General features: G+C 39.2%; 1 protein-coding gene and 1 pseudogene across 4 annotated transcripts in view; both read right to left on the bottom strand.

Annotated features, from left to right (window-relative positions):
* The window catches only part of CCSER2 (coiled-coil serine rich protein 2), a 121,324-nt gene that overhangs the window by 56,844 nt on the left and 44,879 nt on the right, over positions 1-19,601 (bottom strand). For all 4 annotated transcript variants that reach the window (XM_027846298.1, XM_027846297.1, XM_027846299.1 and 1 more), the window contains exon 4: positions 9,236-9,326. In XM_027846298.1, coding sequence (XP_027702099.1) covers positions 9,236-9,326 — 91 coding nt within the window. The remainder of the gene's footprint in view (positions 1-9,235; positions 9,327-19,601) is intronic.
* LOC114031264 lies at positions 6,474-7,088 on the bottom strand (annotated as a pseudogene).

The following is a 19,601-nucleotide window of genomic DNA, read 5'->3' as shown; positions in this document are numbered from 1 at the left end:
AAGTAAGCTGGAACAACAACTTCTAGAATTGAAGGGCAGTTAAATCAGGACACCAGTGTAAACAAAAAAGGAAGACCTTGCCCCCAAATGGAAGTATTTTATATTAACTGTAAAAATGATAAAGTGCAAACACTCAGCTCACTGACCAAAATGTTCAAAATACATAAAAAATAATGATGTATATTAAAACAATCTTTTAAGTAAGTACAAAATGGTAGTAAAGGGCATTAAAAATACATAACTTTTAGGTTAGCCTTTGGCGGGAAAGAAAATCCCTTAAGTTAGGAACCCCTTACACAATGGATTTCCCTGCAAAGTTACTCACATAAGTGAAACTATTAAATACTGTGTTCAAGCACAGTAAAAATTCATTATTTAGATTCTCCTAACTTGAATTTGAGATTATTCTGGCTAAGTGTTGGACTAAAGTTAACTTCTGCACAAGTTCTGTGAAAAAATAAATAAAATAAAGGAGGAGGGAGGCTGTTAGGAAGCAGTAGACAGGACTTCTAGTACTGGCTCTTCCCAGTAGTTGTGCTGGAGCTTTTTAAAGTCCCTTCCACCCCTAATATTCTATGAGCAAGTTAACAGGGAAAACATAACCACAAGGAAATTGAACTTCAGAGAACATTTTTAATCACTTAAGAATGAGGAATGACAAAACTGTAGGGCATCACAAAGTAGAAAATAAATAAGAATAAAAAACAATCATTAGAGTTATGTAGTAGGCTTTTTAATTATTTTTTTAAATTAGCAAAAATGTTTTTCTCCTTCCATCTCCACTAGAAAAGAAAAAAGGAAAAACCCTCATAACAAATAAACACAGTCAAGTAAAATGAATTCCTGCATTGGCAATGTCCAAAAAATACATGTATACCTTATTCCATACCCTGAGCAACACCAGTCCGAAAATAGGCAGGATGCTACAGAAGACATCAAGTCTTCTGTAATTGTGGTCAGTCATTGTACTGACCAGAGTAACAAAGTCTTTTAAAATTGTTTGTCTTTACAATTGTTGTTATAGTATATATTGCTTTCTTGGTTCTACTCACTTTATTCTGCATCAATTCACATAAGTCTTCCCAAGTTCCCCCAAAACTGTCGTTTTCATTACTTTTTGCAGCACAACAGTATTCCAATTATTCACATGCCATAATTTGTTCAACTATTCCCCAATAATAGATGAGCACTCTCTTATTTTCCAGTTGTCACTACAACAAAGCTATTATAAATATTTTTGTACATATACATCCTTTTCCTCTTTATTTGATCTCTTTGTGGTACAAGCCTAGTAGTGGTATTGATGGGTCAAAGAGTACACAAAGGGTCAAAGGTTTAGTAACCTTTTGGCCCTAGTTCTAAATCTCTTTCCAGAATGACTAGACAAACTAACAGCTTCACCAACACAACATTAATGTGACTTTTTTCCTAAAGCCCCTTCAACTTTTGTCACATTCCCTTTTTGTCAACTTTGCCAGTCTTATTGGTTTGAGACAGAACCTTAGGCTTGTTTTAATTTGGATTTCTCTAATTATTAGTGATTCAGGGTATTCTTGTCATATGGCTATTGATATCCACTCTTCCCATTTGACCTGTACCCCTGGAGCCAAAGAGAAGGGGAGGGTATGCTTCTATACTGCTTTTTTCTGACCACTTCAATAATAAAAATAATAACTAATACTTATATAGTGCCTATCATGCACCAGACACTGTGATAAATGCTTTACAATTATTATCTCATTTGATCATGAGGACTCTGGAAGGTAGGTGCTACTATTATTCAATTTTATAGATGAGGATATTGAGGCAGAAGTTAAGTGACTTGGCCAGGGTCACAGAGCTAGTAAGTGTCTGAGGCTACATTTGAACTCAGATCTTCTGACTCCAGGTCCAATGCTCTATCCACTGTTATCACCTTGCTTTCTACTTCCTTTTTTTGTGAGATCCTTTCTTCCTATACTATATTCTCCTCATCTTAATTACTACCAACCTATGAGTCATCCTCAATTTTGTTTAATACCTACTAGCAGTGCTCCTTTCTTTATCTTTCCCTGGCAACTAGATGGTATAGTGTATCGTTAGAACATTGCAGCCTGGCACACAGTCAGTGCTTAATAAATGCTTGTTTCCTTTCTTCTTTGTTTCCCCTGACATCATTCTTAGAGATAATCTGACATTCACAATGATGATCCAAGCAACTTGTTCTCTTAACTCTCCAATCCCAATGACCTTTCACATACCGCTTCGACTACATAGTCTGGTCAAATACTGGATTTTACTCCCTTCTCTCTCTCAAAAGCTCTTTTACCTTTCTTACATCCTCTCACTTACACTAGAAGCATTTTCCACTTCTCAAAGCCTTTCCTAAGACATACAGCCTCAAATTATTCCTAGGTCTCTCAATCCATGTCCCCTATCAATGGCATGCATTGATACTCACATGTGACCTCATGGTTTACCCAGAATCCCTTACCTGACTCTCCATCTGACATTCCTGTGAATCTTCCTTCTGTTTCCCTCTAAGAGCATGCCACTTTGATCTTCACCTCTCCATCTCCCCAAATTTTTAGCCTCTTATTGATCACTGGCTCCTGCCATTCCTTCCCATTAGCATTCTAGAACTCTCCTTTTTGTAACCTGAAGCCTAGAAAAAGGTTGGCTCGACTTTTCTGTCTCACAGTCACTCCACCTCCATGTATTCTAGCTTCTAACCCACCTCTTCACTGAAACTGCTTTCTCTAAAGTTACCAAAGATTTCTTAACTGCTAAATCCAATAGCTTTTTCTATGTTCTCATTCTTCAACTGTCTGCATCATGTGTCTCTCTTCTGTCTCTATCTTCTTGCCTTTCTGGGTATTCATGATCCAGGTCTCTCCTGCTTCTCCTTCTACCTATCTGATACTACCTTTGCATCCCCATGTCACCTCTATATGTAGATCTAATTCAGGTTTTTGACGTAGGCCCTGTTCATTCCACATACTCTCTTGGTGATCTCATCAGCTTCTGTGGTCCATCCAGACAACTCCCAAATACATATATCCAGCCCTCCCCTCTCTCTTGAGGCAATTCACCAAGTGTCAGATGGATATCTTCAGTGGCTATCCCACAGGCATCTCAAACTCAACATCCCTATTACAGAACTCACTGTCTTTCTTCCTAAACCATTTCCTCCCTTCCTAGTTCCCCTGTTTCTTCTGAAGGCTCCCCATTCCTTTTAAACAAGCAGATTTGTACCTACAAAGTCATTTGCAATTCTTCATTCTTCTTCACCAACCATTTTCTCCATAATTCTACACAAGCTTGCCAGTTTTATATCCATGACATCCTTTTTAATCCCCTTCTCTTCATCCACACAACCATGATGAAAGTTCATGGTATTGCAAAAGCTTGCCAAACAGTCTCCCTGCCACTAGTCTCTACCCGCTCCAATCCATCCTACACAAAGCTGTCAAAGGCACAGGAATGATTAAGCCATGTCCCCGTACAAGAAACGTCAACTCCCTATTGCCTCTTGTATAAAATACAAAGTCTTCTAAGTGGCATTTACAATCCTTTACAATCTGACTCCAACCTCATTTTCTATACTTATTTCACTTGATACACTTCATGTTCCAGAGAAAGTGGCCCACTTGCTGCTCCCTGGCAAAACTGTGAGAACATACAACTCTTACTGCATGCTTTTGCTTAAAGGTGTTTTCCCGGTCTAGAATGCCCTGCTTCCTTTCCTCCAGCTCTTAGAATCTCCACATTCCTTAGAACAAAATTGTTACTATTTTAAGAATACATTGCAGAATATCCAGTTAGAAAAAGGATATGGATGATACTTTCCTAATAAAGATTAGGAACTTCAGAGAATATGAGGTCTTCATTATTATATGTCATTCTGCTAAAAACAGAGCATCTGAAAAACTCCTGACTTCTTTTGTTGAAAATTTTTCTCAGGAGGGGGCAGCTAGGTGGTGCAGTGGATAGAGTACTGGCCCTGAAGTCAGGAGGACCTGAGTTCAAATCCAGCCTCAGACCAAACACTTGACACTTACTAGCTGTATGACCGGGGCAAGTCATTTAACCTCAATTGCCTTAAAAAAAAAATTTTTTTTTCTCAGCAGGGAGAAAAACGATGATGAGAACTGACACTCTTAAATTTAATTTGGACCAATTAGGAATAACAACTGATTGATGATGTGACAATGATAAGAACCTTAGGAGAGGCCTATTATGCCAAATTAGAAGTCATAATAGTAAAGGAAGGGAATGTTAGGCCTGTTTATCTACCTTAGACTTCAGTAAAGTATATTTCAAAAAACTCAAAAACAAGGTAAACTCTAAGAAAGAAAGAAATAGCTTGTTAAAAAGATGGCCTTTCAGAACAGGATCTGGATTTTCAGAATCCAACTTAACACATGGGAATGAGAGGCTCTTGGCAAGGATGGTGTCTATGCAATAAGATCTGACAAAAATGTATCTGCCTAGAAATTTGCAAGCCTCTAAAACTTTAAACTGGAAAGGAAGTGAAAAGGAGAAAACTGCCTACATATATCCGCCAGCTCAACAAGTATTTAATACCAACTTCAAGGATTTACCACTACATAAAATACCTTAGAAAGCAGCTATAATGTGGAAGGAAAAACAGCAGGGGATGCTCAGAAATTCATAAGGAAAAAAAAAAAAAGAAAGAAGGCAGTAATAAATACCATGGGCTCAGATTTCTATACAAAAACATGCTAAGGATGGGTAACAAACTAGGTTCCTAAGGCAAGGAGGCAAATAAGACCTCAGAAGCATAAAAGAGATTCCATTTTTAATTATTATTGATATTAACTAGCATTCCTGTAACACTTTAATGTTTGCATAGCACTTTTCAAATATTATTTTATCCTCACAATAACCTAGGAGGTAGGTGCTATTATTATCCATATTTAAAACATAAGGAAACTGAGGCAGACAGAGGTTAGGTGACTTGCCCAGCATCACACAGTTATTAAGTGTCTGAAGACACATCTGAACTCTTCCCAAGACAGTCTTCCTGACTCTAGGTCCAGTGCTTTCTATCCACTGCGCCACCTAGCTGCCAGTGGAGTTTAAGAAAAATCACTGGAGTTTATCTAGGGGAAATTGATCAGGATATGGGGATAATAGAGATCTTGAAGTCATATTGTGTTTGAAGAACAAAGGATGCTTAAACTGTAGAAGAGAAAACACGATGACTCACGAGGGCAGGATATGATAATTGTCTTCAAATATATGAAGGACTCTTGTAAGTATGACATTCAGTATAGTTTCAACAAACAGAACTAATACCACTGTATAGAACACTGAAGAAAGGCAGGCTTCAGTTCAATAGACAAGGGTTCTTTCTAACAATAAGAGCTATCTCAGCATGTAAATGGGCTATCCTGCGAAATAGTGAGTCTACTGTTAATTATAACAGATACTCAAAAGATTAGATTTGACAGACATGTTATAGAGGGAATTCCTTCACGTGTCAAATTGGACTAAATGACCTCAAAGATCTCTTCTGATTCTTAGAATCTATGATGCTATTGCAGCATTCTTATTGCCTTTAAGTGAGAAGTGGTGTTTTGCTGAATGTAAAACACATAATGAATCAACAATGTACAGGAATTTCAGAGGGCATACCTAAATTGAAGAGAGATCATAGATCCAAAATATGTAAGCAGCTTTCACAAGAAATTTTTTTTAACTTGCTACAGAACAAAAAATGTCTTAATAAATTATAAAATTCAAAACAATGTAAAGATCAAATCTAAACATAGGGGTAATCATGGATATTTGCCTAGCCTTTTTCTGTCTCAATTCTATAATTTACATATGTGTGTCATAAACCAAAGGTCACTTCCTAGAAGCAAAATGACAGAGCTCTCTTCAGTTTCCAAAGCGTTTCCAATCAAGTCACATGATGGGAATGTTCATAACACCTCTGCGACCTACAGTAAAGTCGAACTTGTTATTTGCTAACATCCATTAGTTTACAACCTTCCTCTCGTTTTCTGTGTAACTTAGGCTGGATGGACCTACGAGGCCAATCCACATAGAATGCTCAGAGCTACCCTTCCTGGTTCTGGTAAGAGCTTTTGGACCAGCTTCTGGCCACATACAACTTGCCACTGAAGAGTTTAATAGGAGATGAAAAGTCTCCTGACTCTTGAAGCAGAGGAGATAATGATTCAGTGGGTACATAAAAGGGATCTATAAAGAGGGCTTCTGCGTCTTTTTCTTTCCTGTAGTAGGTAAGACTATTTGGGGTGTGTCTGCAGAGTCAGAGAAGGTGGGGGTGGCTGGTCCTATTCCTCTACCTTGACTTCCATGCAGCTCTAAGCATGCGACCACTGAAGGGCACGGCCTTACCAAGGCAAGCCTGAGCCTTGGTATGGGCTGGCTCTTTGTGATTCTTTTATTCATTTATTTATTTATTTATTTATTTTTGCCATAGAGGATAGACTTTATTGGACTCACACCAGCAGCCCATGCTTCTTCAGCACCTTTGTGTATTTGTGGATTTTGCCTTCCACATTCTTCTCGGCTTGCTTGCATAGTTTTGTAAGCTTCTTTTTCTTTCTACAATAGATCTTGGCTTTCTCCTTCCTCTTCTCTTCCAATGTAGCAGTCACTGCCTGATACTTCCAGCCAACCTCGTGGGCCAGGTGTCCCAGATAAGCAAACTTTCTAGTTGGCTTCAGTCTGACCACTTTGAGAGCAGCTGGGACAACCATGCGTTTCCGCTTGTCATAGGGTGGACGAAAGTCATCAAACACCTTAAGGCATTCCAAGGCAGCCTGACCTCGCTTGATCTTGTGGGGAAGCATCCCTCTGACTGTCCTCCAGAAAATGCGGCTTGGGGCTCTGAAGTGATAAGAGCCTCTTGAAGGGTTTGTGTTCATTCTCTTTCGGAGGAAGGCCAGGTATTTCAACTTGTTCCGATAGAAGTTTCCTGCGAAGTTGATGCCTTTGCAGCTAACCACGACCACCTTCCATCCCAGGAGGACTTGCTTGGCCACGATGGCCGCCAAGCGGCCGAGGAGACGGCCCCGCCCTTCGATCACCAGGACCTGCCCGTCCGCCATGGCTGACGCTACTCGGGAAAAAAAGCTGTGTTTCTTTTACTAAGCAGGTAACTGAGAAACAACAACCAACTGGATGTGTCCAGAACGTGACCTTGTGAGTTTAACCAAACTGGAGGGGTCTTTGAGTGTAGTGGCAGCAGTATTTCATCAGAGGAGCTTGGCTGCAACAAGGGCACGTGGAGAGTGACTGACTAGGGAAGGGGCTAAGCGTGAAGCTCAGAGGTCAGCTTTGGCTAAAGTGATGGTCCGGAACCAAGGTCAAATTTAAAATGTCTGATCAGTATCTCTACCAATTGTTTTAGGTACTGCAGATTCCATCCACAATTATGTCTCAACATAACAAATGTCTTAATGAACTCCTATTCTGTTAAGGCACACTTGTAAGTTGCTCATGTAGAAATTACCTATCCCAAATCTGATTCATATTTTACTTTGAGAAGCTTTATTACTCCCCCTCTCTTAGAGGAGTGAACCATAGTGAACCATGAAATGAACTTTTCCTCAAGGCACCAGTGTGAAGAACTTAACCAACGTAACCCTCCTAGTTAAAGGTAGCCTTCCTCCGCAGAACTGAACTCGATTCAAACTGCATGCCTCAGTACAGAACATGGAGTGACACAATACTCCACCCCTGGGAGCACAACTGAGGGGTCTCTCATCACAAAACAGGAGCTAGATCTGAAATCTGTACCCTGTCCGCAGTGCTCTATTTCTCAACATTTTCTTGAGACTTCAAACCAGCATGCTAAATAGCATAAAATTTTCTTTCAAGTTAACACACTATTCCTTTGAACCAACCTCACATCTGATAGATGGTGATCCTCTCGTTGGCCTCCAAATATCCATCCTGTCTGCTCCTTTGGATAGATACAAGGGCCTCCCCACAGCTGATTATATCTGAGTAGAGGACAAGCTTCTGACCTCTAGCCTCTTTCTCAAATACAGTATTTACTCACTAGCTACCCAACCTTCTAGGCTATTCATACGACTCAACTCTTCCCTCTGGCTGATCCAATTAGGCTTTATCTCTAGTGAGACCTCAAGGAAGGATCAGCAGCTCCAGGTTCTTGCCCAGGCTCTATTCCTAAATGGGCTTACAGGGAATAAAACTATATATGTTCTTACACTGGTAGCCCAACCACCCTCTATTCCACATAGAATTCTACTCCTCTTCCCATCAAGATATTCCGATTTGGAAGAGTTCTCTCTTCCACAGAAGCTAAGAAAAAGATCTTCATAGGCTGGCGAGGAGCAACCTTCTCTGCAGTTTCAGTCTCAGTATCATCGCCATACGAACACCACAGGTTATCGCAGGTTGAAATAGAAGGTAAGCATATTTTCAAATAAAAAGAATTGAGCCGCACATTCTCAGTGGTCTTTAATGTGTGGGGAAGGGAAGGAAGAGAATAAATATTCATTAAGCACCTACTCTTGGGCAAATATTATCTCATTTGATCTCTCCACATGAAGCAGGTACTACGATCCCCATTTTACAGTTGAGGAAACGAAGGCAGATAATGGTTAAGTGATGTGCCTAGGGTAACACAACTAGTAAGTGTCTGAGGCCAGAGATGAACTCAAGTCTTCCTTGTCTCCAGGTCCTGTGCTGTACCCACTGTGCCACCTTGCTGCCTAAAGTAGAGAACAAACTTCCAGTGGTCCAAATGCAATCCAAATTGTGTATGTAAAATGCTGAATTTTTTTTTTATCATTAACGAAAATATTAGAGGCAGCATAACAGTAGGCAGAGGGATGATCATGAAATGAGGAAACCTGGGTTCAAGTCCTGCCTTTAATATATCCTTGTTGGTATGATAATGGAAGTCTCTAAATCTCTTGTGTTTAACACAACTTTTCAAAATTATGTAAACAGAAGCTACATATCTGAATCCAGGGGAAAGAGTGGTCTTTCACTCCTGGAGAATTCTTTGGTATCATGAAATCATAACTACAAGCAAAAAAAGAGGTAGGGGTCCTCAAATCAACATTCCACTACAGTCAAGATAATAGCACAGTCATTAAAAAAAAAATCTCCTCAAAATATGGAGAAAAGAGTATGTAGATATTTTATGAGTTATAGAATGTTAATAAGGTTTCTAGGAAAGGAGTCCTCAAACAGTTCCTTGAATAGTAATACAGAACCCACTAACCATTTTTGAGAGGTGCATCCTCGGGCAGGTCCACATCAAGCATGAGATCATCATCTTCAAGGTCACATGAGTCAAGATTATTCAGGATATCCTACAAACATAGATCAAAAGAAGTGAGGAAAACACCATGGAATGTTCCAAAAGGATTTGGAAGAAATCAAATTCGTAAAACAGCAACACAGACTGACACTCTTGCTCAGGGCTAAAACACAGCTAGAAGCAACTTCACCAATATAAAATTCTTGGTTTATAACATTTTCTTGCCAAATGTGATATTTCCTTTAATATTTTCATCCTAATATAATGGAAGAGAAGCCATTATAAGATCCTATGAGTGGTGGAAAGTAAATGGTTACAAGGAGAACTCAGGATCCAGAATCAGAAGAGACACCCTTTAACTCAATTAAATTAATTGTTTAAATGCCTACAACACCAAAGATACGGTGTAATGTGACAGAGATACAAAGACAAGAATGAAACAAAAACAAACCTGCAGGAGCAAACCTTCTATTAGGGGATGTAACACATATACAAGTATAACATATACAAGCATAAACACACATAAGCATAAACAACATGAGAGGAGTTTCAAGAGAAGAAAACAGTAATGACAAAGGGGGACCAGAACAAAGTTGTGAGAGGTGGTACCTAAGTGGGCTTGGAAGGAAGCTAGAGCTTTCAAGATGCAGAGATAAGGGGAAAAAATGTTTGTTTGTTTCTTCCCCAGAATCACAATAGTTTCTGGGGGCACAAAGATTGCTACACATCAACGACTGGCTAACGGTTATTTTTTACACAAACTACAGGTTGGTTTCTCTACTAGAAAAAGAGTTAAAAGGATGGAGAAACTCTACTCTATTTACCAGGGTACTGGAAAGGATAAGAGTACATGAAATAACTGAAAAAGGAAAACAAAGAATAGAAGAAACTGAAACCGCAACGAAAATCTTAACCTAATAAACTGGCAGGTGGAAAAATCTGACTCAAGGAAGAGAAGAGGTGAAACTCAACTTTACACCTACGTAATAAGCACGAAGCTCTTCATCTAGAGGGGAGGGGTGGACCCTCTGACAAGAAAGCTTCTTGAGCCCCAGGAAATACTGATGAGAGTTCACAGAAGCCCCTTGGGAGACAGGAAATCCCCTCTCAGTCAAGAAATAAGATACAAGTAGTGACGGTAGCTGATCCCTGACTCTGTGCTTCCATATAGTAAAGGGCAGAAACAAGCACGAGGCAGGCTGTCTTTCAAAAGAAAGCATTCAGAATGTGAAAGGGCCTACCCAAATTGTCCCAGCAGACAGACAAGACCTGACTCCTACTGATTCATGGGAAGACAAAGGGCATGCCAGAAGGCATCAAGAAAGAATTGCCAGGGATTATAAAATCCTTGGCAGGAAACCAAAGACTCGAGGACCAATCCTGGTGTTCTTATCTCTGCTGCCAATTGAAGGTAAAGGGCTTCAGGCAGAAAAACAGCTCTGGGATGTAAATGTCTAATTGAGAAGATAGTGCCTGTGATGAGGATTAAGTTTTTGGAGCATGACTTAAACATATAGGAATTAAGGATTCTTGGCTAGGAATGCAGGGGTCATCTCCTACTGTAGGACTTTCTTGATCTCCCACTGGCATCCTCCCTCCAACCCCTTAGATGTTAACTCATTCATTATTATTCTGTGTCTCTGTCTCCTTCCCCTCCCTCCCTCCTGAAATTACTTGTGTGAGGCAGAATGACAGTGGGCAGGGCTAGCCCCAGAGTCTGGAAGACCCGGGTTCATACGCTGCCTATAATGTGTACTGGCTCTACTGACTTTGGGCAAGTCACATAATGTGGCATGGTCTGAGATAGCTCTCAGATTGCAAGCTGCAGAGCAGACACTGGTCTGGATTAGCCAGGGAAGGTTCTTCCCATTACCAATGAAATTACAAGTCTGGTTAAAAAAATTATTATTTTTATTTACATACTTGTGCTATAATTCCCCAGCAGAATATTATGGTCCTTGTTTCATATTGGGCTTTGTATACCATAGCTCCTAGCACAATGCAAGCACATAGAGGGCCCTAAAAAATGTTGAATTGAATTAATGAAGGCAAATAAAAATATATTTTCCTATAATCAAATGAATGTGTTGGAGAGGCAAGGAGGGAGGGAGAAAAGAAGGAGTGATGTATTAAGAGCTACTACGTGCCAGGCACTACTTTACAAATACTCTATCTCATTTGATCCTATCAAAGCCCTGCAAGGTAGATGCTATTGTGAAGCCCACCTTACAGTTGAGAAAACTGCAGATGGAATGGAAGCATGGAGTAAATGGAATGATACAGAGGACATAGCTGACAGAACTACTTAATTACTACTTTGCTTCTGTTTTCTCTATCAAGGAGAATGATCTTGAGGGAGAAGAGAACAAAAACTGTCTGCAAGGAAATCATCAAGCTCTACATAACTGAAAGATAGTAAGAGTACCTTGCTACTCTCAATGAATAAGTTAACAGGCCCAAATAAATCACATTCCAGAGTACCAAAAGAGTTAGCAGACGGGACTACTGAGCCACTATCAGTGATCTTTTATTTTAAAAGCATCAAAGCAACACCCTCTCAAAAAAAAAAAAAACACAACAGAACTTGTAATAAGTTGTATTTCAGCTTCACAGCTTTACTATATGAAACTTAATGAGCTCCTTTCCTAACTCTAGTTATTTATTTTTTGTTAATATTATTTAAGAAAATAACTATTTGAAAGTAACATACTATTTGAAAATCAATTCAACTGAACAAATATTATTCAGCAACTACTACACACAACATGTTATAGTAGATATTGGTGATACAAAGACAAAAAAGTCCTGAGGGTGGGAACAGAGTACAACTTTTATGTGTGTGTATATATATATATATATATATATATATATATACACACACACACACATACATACATACATATATATATATATGAATATAAATTTTTTTTTAATATAAGGAATTTGAAGGAGAGAACATTCTCTGGTATGGTCACACAAGTGTTTTAGCAAGATCCATATGACAGCTAAGTAGAAGATGGACTGGAGAGGTGAGAGACTTGAGCCAGGGAGACCAACCAGATGGCAGAATAGTCCAAGTGTGAAGTGATGAAGACCTGTACCAGAGAGTTGACAGTTTCCAAGGAGAAGACGGGTAAATGCAAGAGACGTTACCAAGTTAGAAACGCCAGGATTTGATAACTGATTATGAGTACATTTAGGTTGTGAGCATGAGCGACTAAGAGGATTAGTGGTACCCTTGACAGAAATAGAGAAGTTAAGAAAAAGAGAGGGTATGAGCAAAGAGGGAAAGAAAATGAGTTCAGTTTTGGAGAACTGAGTTTAATATGTCTATGGGATATCCATTTACAGACATCTAAAAGAAGGCTAGAAATGTTAGGCTGGAAAACCAGTGTGTGTAACATTTTTATCAATCACTTGGCTAAAGACATGCATGGTATGCTCATCAAATTTGCAAATAATAAAAAGCTGGGAAGATAGGTAACACAGGGCATGACAGAGTCAGGATGCAAATGGATTCAGACAGGCTAGAACACTGAGTTGAATCTAATAAAATGAAATTCAAGAGAAATAAATGTAAAATCTTTGAGTAGGACACAAAAAAGCGCAAGTTCACAATTATAAGATGGAGGAGGAATCATTAGACAGCAATTGTTCTGAGAAAGATGTGGGAATTGTGGTGGACTGCAAGTTCAATTCAAATAAAGTTTGGTATGGCAACCAAAAAAAGGCAATGTGACCTTTGAAAGGCCTGGGCTTCCAAGAATAGGGAGGGGGTAGTTCCACTGCCTTCTACCTTCATCTCATGTTAGCTGCAAAACTGCATTCTGGTCTGGGCACCACAATTTAAGGACACTGGGGCTGGGGGCAGTGTATTCCAGACAGAGGGAAAAACAAGGAAAATGGTTTTCCTAAAAAGGTGACATATATTGATTATCAGAATAATTCTACTCAATGTATCCATGAGTACTTTTTTTATAACTTTTATTTATTTTTTTGTTTTCAACATTTACTTCCACAAGATTTTGAGTTCCAAATTTTTGCCCCATTTCACCCCTTCCCCCACCCCAAGACGGCATGCATTCTGAATACCCCTTCCCCTCATCTGCCTTCCCTTCTATCTCTCCCCCCCCTTCTCCTATCCCCTTCCCCTTCAATTTTCCTGAAGGCAGGATGGATTTCTGTACCCCATTTCCTGTATTTCTTATTTCCCAGTTGCATATGAAAACATTTTTTTAAACATGTGTTTTTAAAACTTTGGGTTCCAAATTTTCTCCCTTCCTCCCTCCCCACCCACCCTCATTGATAAGGCAAGCAACTAAATATAGGTTATATATGTGCAGTTATGCAAAACATTTCCATGGTAGACATGCTGTGAAAAACTAACCCAATTTCCCTTAATCCTATCCTGCCCCCCCATTTATTCTATTCTTTCTTTTGACCCTGTCCCTCCTCAGAAGTATTTGCTTCTGATTACTCCCTTTCCCAATCTGCCCTCCTCTCTATCATCCCCCTACTCTCTTGTCCCCTTCCCCCCCCATTTTCCTGTAGGGTAAGACAGATTTCCATACCCAATTGAGTATGGATGTTATTCCTTCCTTCCTTAAGTCAAATTCTATGAGAATAAGATTCACTCATTCCCTCTCACCTTCCCCTGCTTCCCCACCACTGTAAGAACCTTTTCTTTTCTGGTTTTTTTTTTTTTTGTGTGTGTGAGATAATTTACCCCGTTCTTCCTCTCCCTTTCTCCTTATCCTAGTATACTCCTCTCTCACTGCTTAATTTTATTCTCCAGATATGACCTCTTCATCTTCAACTCACCCTGTGCCCTCTATCTATCTATCTATCTATCTATCTATATATCTATATACACACACACACACACACACACACACACACACATAATTTTTTCCCTCCAACTACCCTAATACTGACAAAGGTCTCATGAGTTACAAATATCATCTTTCCATGCAGGAACGTAAACAGTTCAACCATAATATGTCTCCTATTATTTTTTCTTTCCTGTTTACCTCTTCATGTCCCCCTTGAGTCTTGTATTTGAAAATCAAATTTTCAATTCAGCTCTGGTCTTTTCATCAAGAATGCTTGAAAGTCCTCTATTTCACTGAATTACCATCTTTTCCCCTGCAGAATTATACTCAGTTTTGCTGGGTAGGTGATTCTTGGTTGTAATCCTATCTCCTTTGACCTCCAGAATATTACATTCCATGCCCTGCACTCCCTTAATGTAGAAGCAGCTAAATCTTGTGTTATCCTGATTGTGTTTCCACAATACTTGAATTGTTTCTTTCTGGCTGCTTGTAATATTTTCTCCTTGACCTGGGAACTCTGGAATTTGGCTACAATATTTCTAAGAGTTTTTCTTTGGGGATCTCTTTCAGGCAGAGATGGGTGGATTCTTTCAATTTCTATTTTGCCTTCTGGTTCTAAAATATCAGGGCAGTTTTCTTAGATAATTTCTTGAAAGATGATGTCTAGGCTCTTTTTTTGATCATGGCTTTCAGATAGTCCAATAATTTTTAAATTCTCTTCCTGGATCTGTTTTCCAGGTCAGTTGTTTTCCACTGAGATATTTCACATTGTTTTCTAATTTTTCATTCTTTTGGATTTGTTTTACAGTGTCTTGATTTCTCATAAAGTCACTAGCTTCCAAATGCTCTATTCTAATTTTTAAGGAAGTATTTTCTTCAGTATGCTTTTGGACTTCCTTTTCCATTTGGCCAATTTTGCTTTTTAGGGCATTCTTCTCCTCATTGGCTTTTTGGACCTCTTTTGCCATTTGGGTTAGGCTATTTTTTAAGGTGTTATTTTCTTCAGCATTTTTTAGGGTCTCCTTTAGCAAGCTGTTGACTTGTTTTTCATGATTTTCTTGCAAAACTCTCAGTTGTTCCTCTACTTCTCTTACTTGTGTCTCAAAATCCCTTTCGAGCTCTTCCAAGGCCTGGGACTGATTCATATTCTTCTTGGAGGCTTTGGATGTAGGAGCTTTGTCTTTGTTGTCTTTTTCTGGTTGTATGTTTTGATCTTCTTTGTCATCAAAGTAAGATAATATAGTCTGACTCTTTTTGCACTGCTTGCTCATGATCCCTACCAATTACTTGAATTTTAAACTCTTTGTTAAGGTAAAAGTCTGTTTCCAATGTGGAGAATGTACCATCCCAAGCTTTGGGGGTCTGTACAGCTGTTTTCAGAGATACTCCTAGGGACCTGAAAATTTTCAGTTCTTCCAAGGTGTTATGATAAGGGGCAAGGTGTTTTCTCTCCACCGCCGCAAGAAGCTTCACCACACCAGCATTCCTCCTCACCCAGGACCGCCCCTCAGAACTGTGACCCAGATTCAAGCACAGGTAAAGCAAGAGATTCCTGCTTGAGCACTGGCAAAGAGATCCCTGCAATGCCCCTCTGATCAGCCACTCAATTCCCCCTCATTCTGTGGGACCGAAGCTCACGAAACAGCCACGGCCCCAGGGGCGGCTAAGACCTAGCTCCTTCTCTCACCGTAGTCACAGACTTTTCTCGCTGACTTTCTAAGTTGTCTTTGGCATTCGTGGGTTGAGAAGTCTGGAAACTGCCACAGCTGCCAGCGATTCAGTCCTCTGAGGCCTGCTCCAGGTAAGCTGCGGCCTGCGCGCCCATGCTGACCTGCGCTCCTCTCCCTGCCCGGCACACTATACCTTTCTGATCAACCATCCAGGCTGTCTTGGGCTGGAAACTTGTTTTACTCTGTCTTTTTGTGGGTTCTGCTGCTTTAGAATTTGTTTAGAGCCATTTTTTATAGGTATTTGGAGCGGTTTGGGGGAGAGCTCAAACAAGTCACTGCTTTCCCTCTGACATCTTGGCTCCGCCCCTCTATCCATGACTACTTTTCCCTACTTATTTTGTATCTACTACTACCTAGCTACTTGTTGGAAAGTATAAAGAATTCGAACATGGTATATAGCAGGAAGTGCTCAGAGTTAAATCCTGACTTTGCTACTTACAATCTGTACAAGCTGGAGCAAATCGATTCATCTCTCTAGGCATCAGTTTCCTCATCTGTAAAATGACAGGCAAGACTAGATGACCTCAAAAGATCCTTTCAGCTCAAAAGCCTATTATGCTTATATGAATTATTTTATTTGTTTATCAAGTTAAAGATCTAATGAGTTCTCTGAAGGTGGTGTTGCCTTATTTTTCTCTTCTATTTAAATTATTCCATAAAACATTATTAATTGATTAAACCATATTTTATACATTTTATTATTCACTTCTCTTCATGACTACAGAAATATTTTTATAATCAAAGAGTTAAGTCAAAAAGGACCTCTGAAATCACGTAGTCCATTTTACATATGAGAAAACCAAGAGTGAGAAAAGGTGAAGTGACTAGCCCAAGGTCATAATTAGTAAGTAGCAGTCAAGATTGGAACCCATGTCCTCTAACTTTCACATCTAGTTTATTTCCATTTATACCTTTGCTAACTCTTCTTCAAGCAGCTGGTAGGTTTTAAAAACTTTTTCTTTTCAATCTAGTACTTACTGTCAATCTCTCCTTGTCTATTGGCTGTGTCCCTTCTGCCTACAAACATGCTCATGTCTTTCCCATCCTCAAAAAGCCTTCACTTTTTCCTTCCATTTCCACTACCTTCTAGATCTCTCTTCTGCCCAGCTAAATTCCTTGAAAAAGTCATGCCTCACAATCCAGTTTTTGAACTTGTCATTCAATCAAAACTGCTCTCTCCAAAGTTACTAATGATCTCTTAATTGCCAAATCCAATGGCCTTTTCTCAACTTTCTTTCTCTTCAACCTTGCTGTAGCCATTATACTGTTTGTAACCCTCTCTTCCTTGATACCCTCTTCTCTCTAGGTTTTTAGGACACTACTCTATCCTGGTTCTTCTCCTACCTATCTGACCACTCCTTTTGTCTCCTTTGCTGGATCCTCTTCCAGATCATGCCCTCTAATTGTTGGTATACCTCACAGTTCTGTCCCTTTTCTCTTCTCCCTCTTATTTTGCTTGACTTGGTGATCTCATCAGCTCCCATGGATTTAATTAGTATCTCTATGCTGAAGATTCTCAAACCTACCTATCCTGCCCCAATACCTCTGCTGACTTCCAATCTCACACTTCCAACTACCTTTCAGATATGTCAAATTAGATGTCTAGTAGATATCTTAAATTCAACAAGTCCAAAACCAAACAAACTTATTATCTTTTCCCCTAAACACTCCCCCTCTTACCTTCCCTATTACTGTCAAGGGCAACACCATCCTCCTAGTCCCCAGGCTCAAAACTTAAGTGTCATCCTTGACTACTTACTATCTCTCACCTCCCCATATCCAATCTGTTGCCAAGGCCTATCAATCTCACCTTTGCAACATCTCTTGAATATGCCCCCTTCTTCTATTCTCTGTCACTGTCAGCCATCTAGTGCAGGCCTTCATCACCTCATACCTGGACTACCATAACAGCCTGTTGGTGGGTCAGCCTGCCTCAAGCCTTTCCCCACTTTAATCCATCACCTATTCAGCTATCAAAGCAATTTTCCTAAAGCCAGGTGTACAGGTCACTCCCCTCTATTCAATAAATTCTGGGGGCTCCCTATCATCTCCAAGATCAAATAGGAAACAATGGGGGCTTCAAACCACTTCATAGTTTCCTTCCTTATCTCTTTTAACTAAATCTATTTTTTGCTTTCGCTTTGTCTGAGATCAGGATTGCTACCCCTGCTTTTTTTTTTTTTACTTCAGCTGAAGCAAAATATATTCTGCTCCACCCTTTTACCTTTACTCTGTGTGTATCCCTCTGCTTCAAATGTGTTTCTTGTAAACAATATATTGTAGGATTATGGTTCTTAATCCACTCTGCCAACCATTTCCATTTTATGGGAGAGTTCATCCCATTCACATTCACAGACGTAATCTGTGTCTTTCTCTCCTTCCTATTTCCCCTCCTCTCCCCCACCCCCATTTATGCTTTTCTCTCTCCTTTCTCCCTTTCTCTCCTCAGTAGAGTCTTGCTTTTGACCACCACCTCCCTCAGTCTGCCCTCCCTTCTATTAGCCCCCTTCCTTTTCTTCTCCTTTACCCTTTCTATCTCTAACCTTTCTATTCACCCCCTCTTTTCTTTTCTCTTTCCCCTCCTACTTCCTATAGGGTAAGTTAGATTTCTATACCTAACTGATTATGTTATTCCCTCTTTGAATCAAATCTGATGAGAGAAAGGTTCAAACAATGCTCATCTCCCTCCTTTCTTTCCCTCTATTAGGTTTTTGTGCCTTTTCATGTGATGTAATTTATCTTTGTCTACCTTCTACTTTCTTCTTCTCCCAGTACAATCCCTTTTCATTACTTAATTAGATTTTTTACCATCACATCAAATTCAACTTATACAAACTTATATAAGTATACCACCTTTTAAATGTCATAAAAACATTATAGTTCTCAAGAGTTACAAGTGTCATCTTCCCTTGTAGGGATGTAAACAGTGTGCCCTTATTAATAATATGTTGTTGTTTTTTGTAAAAGGTACCACAGATAATGAAGTAATATCAGTACTAAACATATATACACCAAGTGGTATAGCATCCAATTTCTTAAAGGAAACGTTAAGGGAGATACAAGAAGAAATAGACAGCAAAACTATACTAGTGTGGGATACCTCAACCTCCCCCTCTCAAAACTAGATAATTCTAAACACTAAATAAACATGAAAGAAGTTAAGGAGATCAGTAGAATTTCAGAAGAGTTAAATGTGGTTGACTAAATGGGGACAGAAAGAAAAGTACCTTTTTCTTGGCAGTACTTGGTACCCACACAAAAACTGACCATGTACTAGGGCATAAAAACCTCACAACCCAATGCAGAAAGGCAGAAATACTAAATGCATTCTTTTCAGATCATGATATAATAAAAAATACATGTAATAAAGAACCACGGAAAAATAAGACTAAAAATTAATTGGAAACTAAATAATCTAATCCTAATGAATGAGTAGGTCAAACAACAAACAATAGAAACAATCAATAACTTCATCCAAGACAATGACAATAATGAGACAACATACTAAAACTTATGGGATGCAGCAAAAGTGGTCTTTAGGGAAAGTTTTATATCTCTAAATGCTTACATGAATAAAATAGAGAAAGAAGAGATCAATGAATTGGGCATGCAACTAAAAAAGTTAGAAAAAGAACAAATTGAAAATCCCCAATTAAATACCAAATTAGAAATTCTGAAAACCAAAGGAGAGATTAATAAAATTGAAATTAAGAAAACTATTGAACTAATAAGTAAAACTAAGAGCTGGTTTTATGAAAAAAACAA

This window comes from Vombatus ursinus, unplaced genomic scaffold (genome assembly GCF_900497805.2).
Source record: "Vombatus ursinus unplaced genomic scaffold, bare-nosed wombat genome assembly UNPS02015129.1, whole genome shotgun sequence".
NCBI lineage: Eukaryota > Metazoa > Chordata > Mammalia > Diprotodontia > Vombatidae > Vombatus > Vombatus ursinus.
Note: the sequence above shows the minus strand (reverse complement) of the source record. Positions and strands in the feature narration are given on the sequence as shown.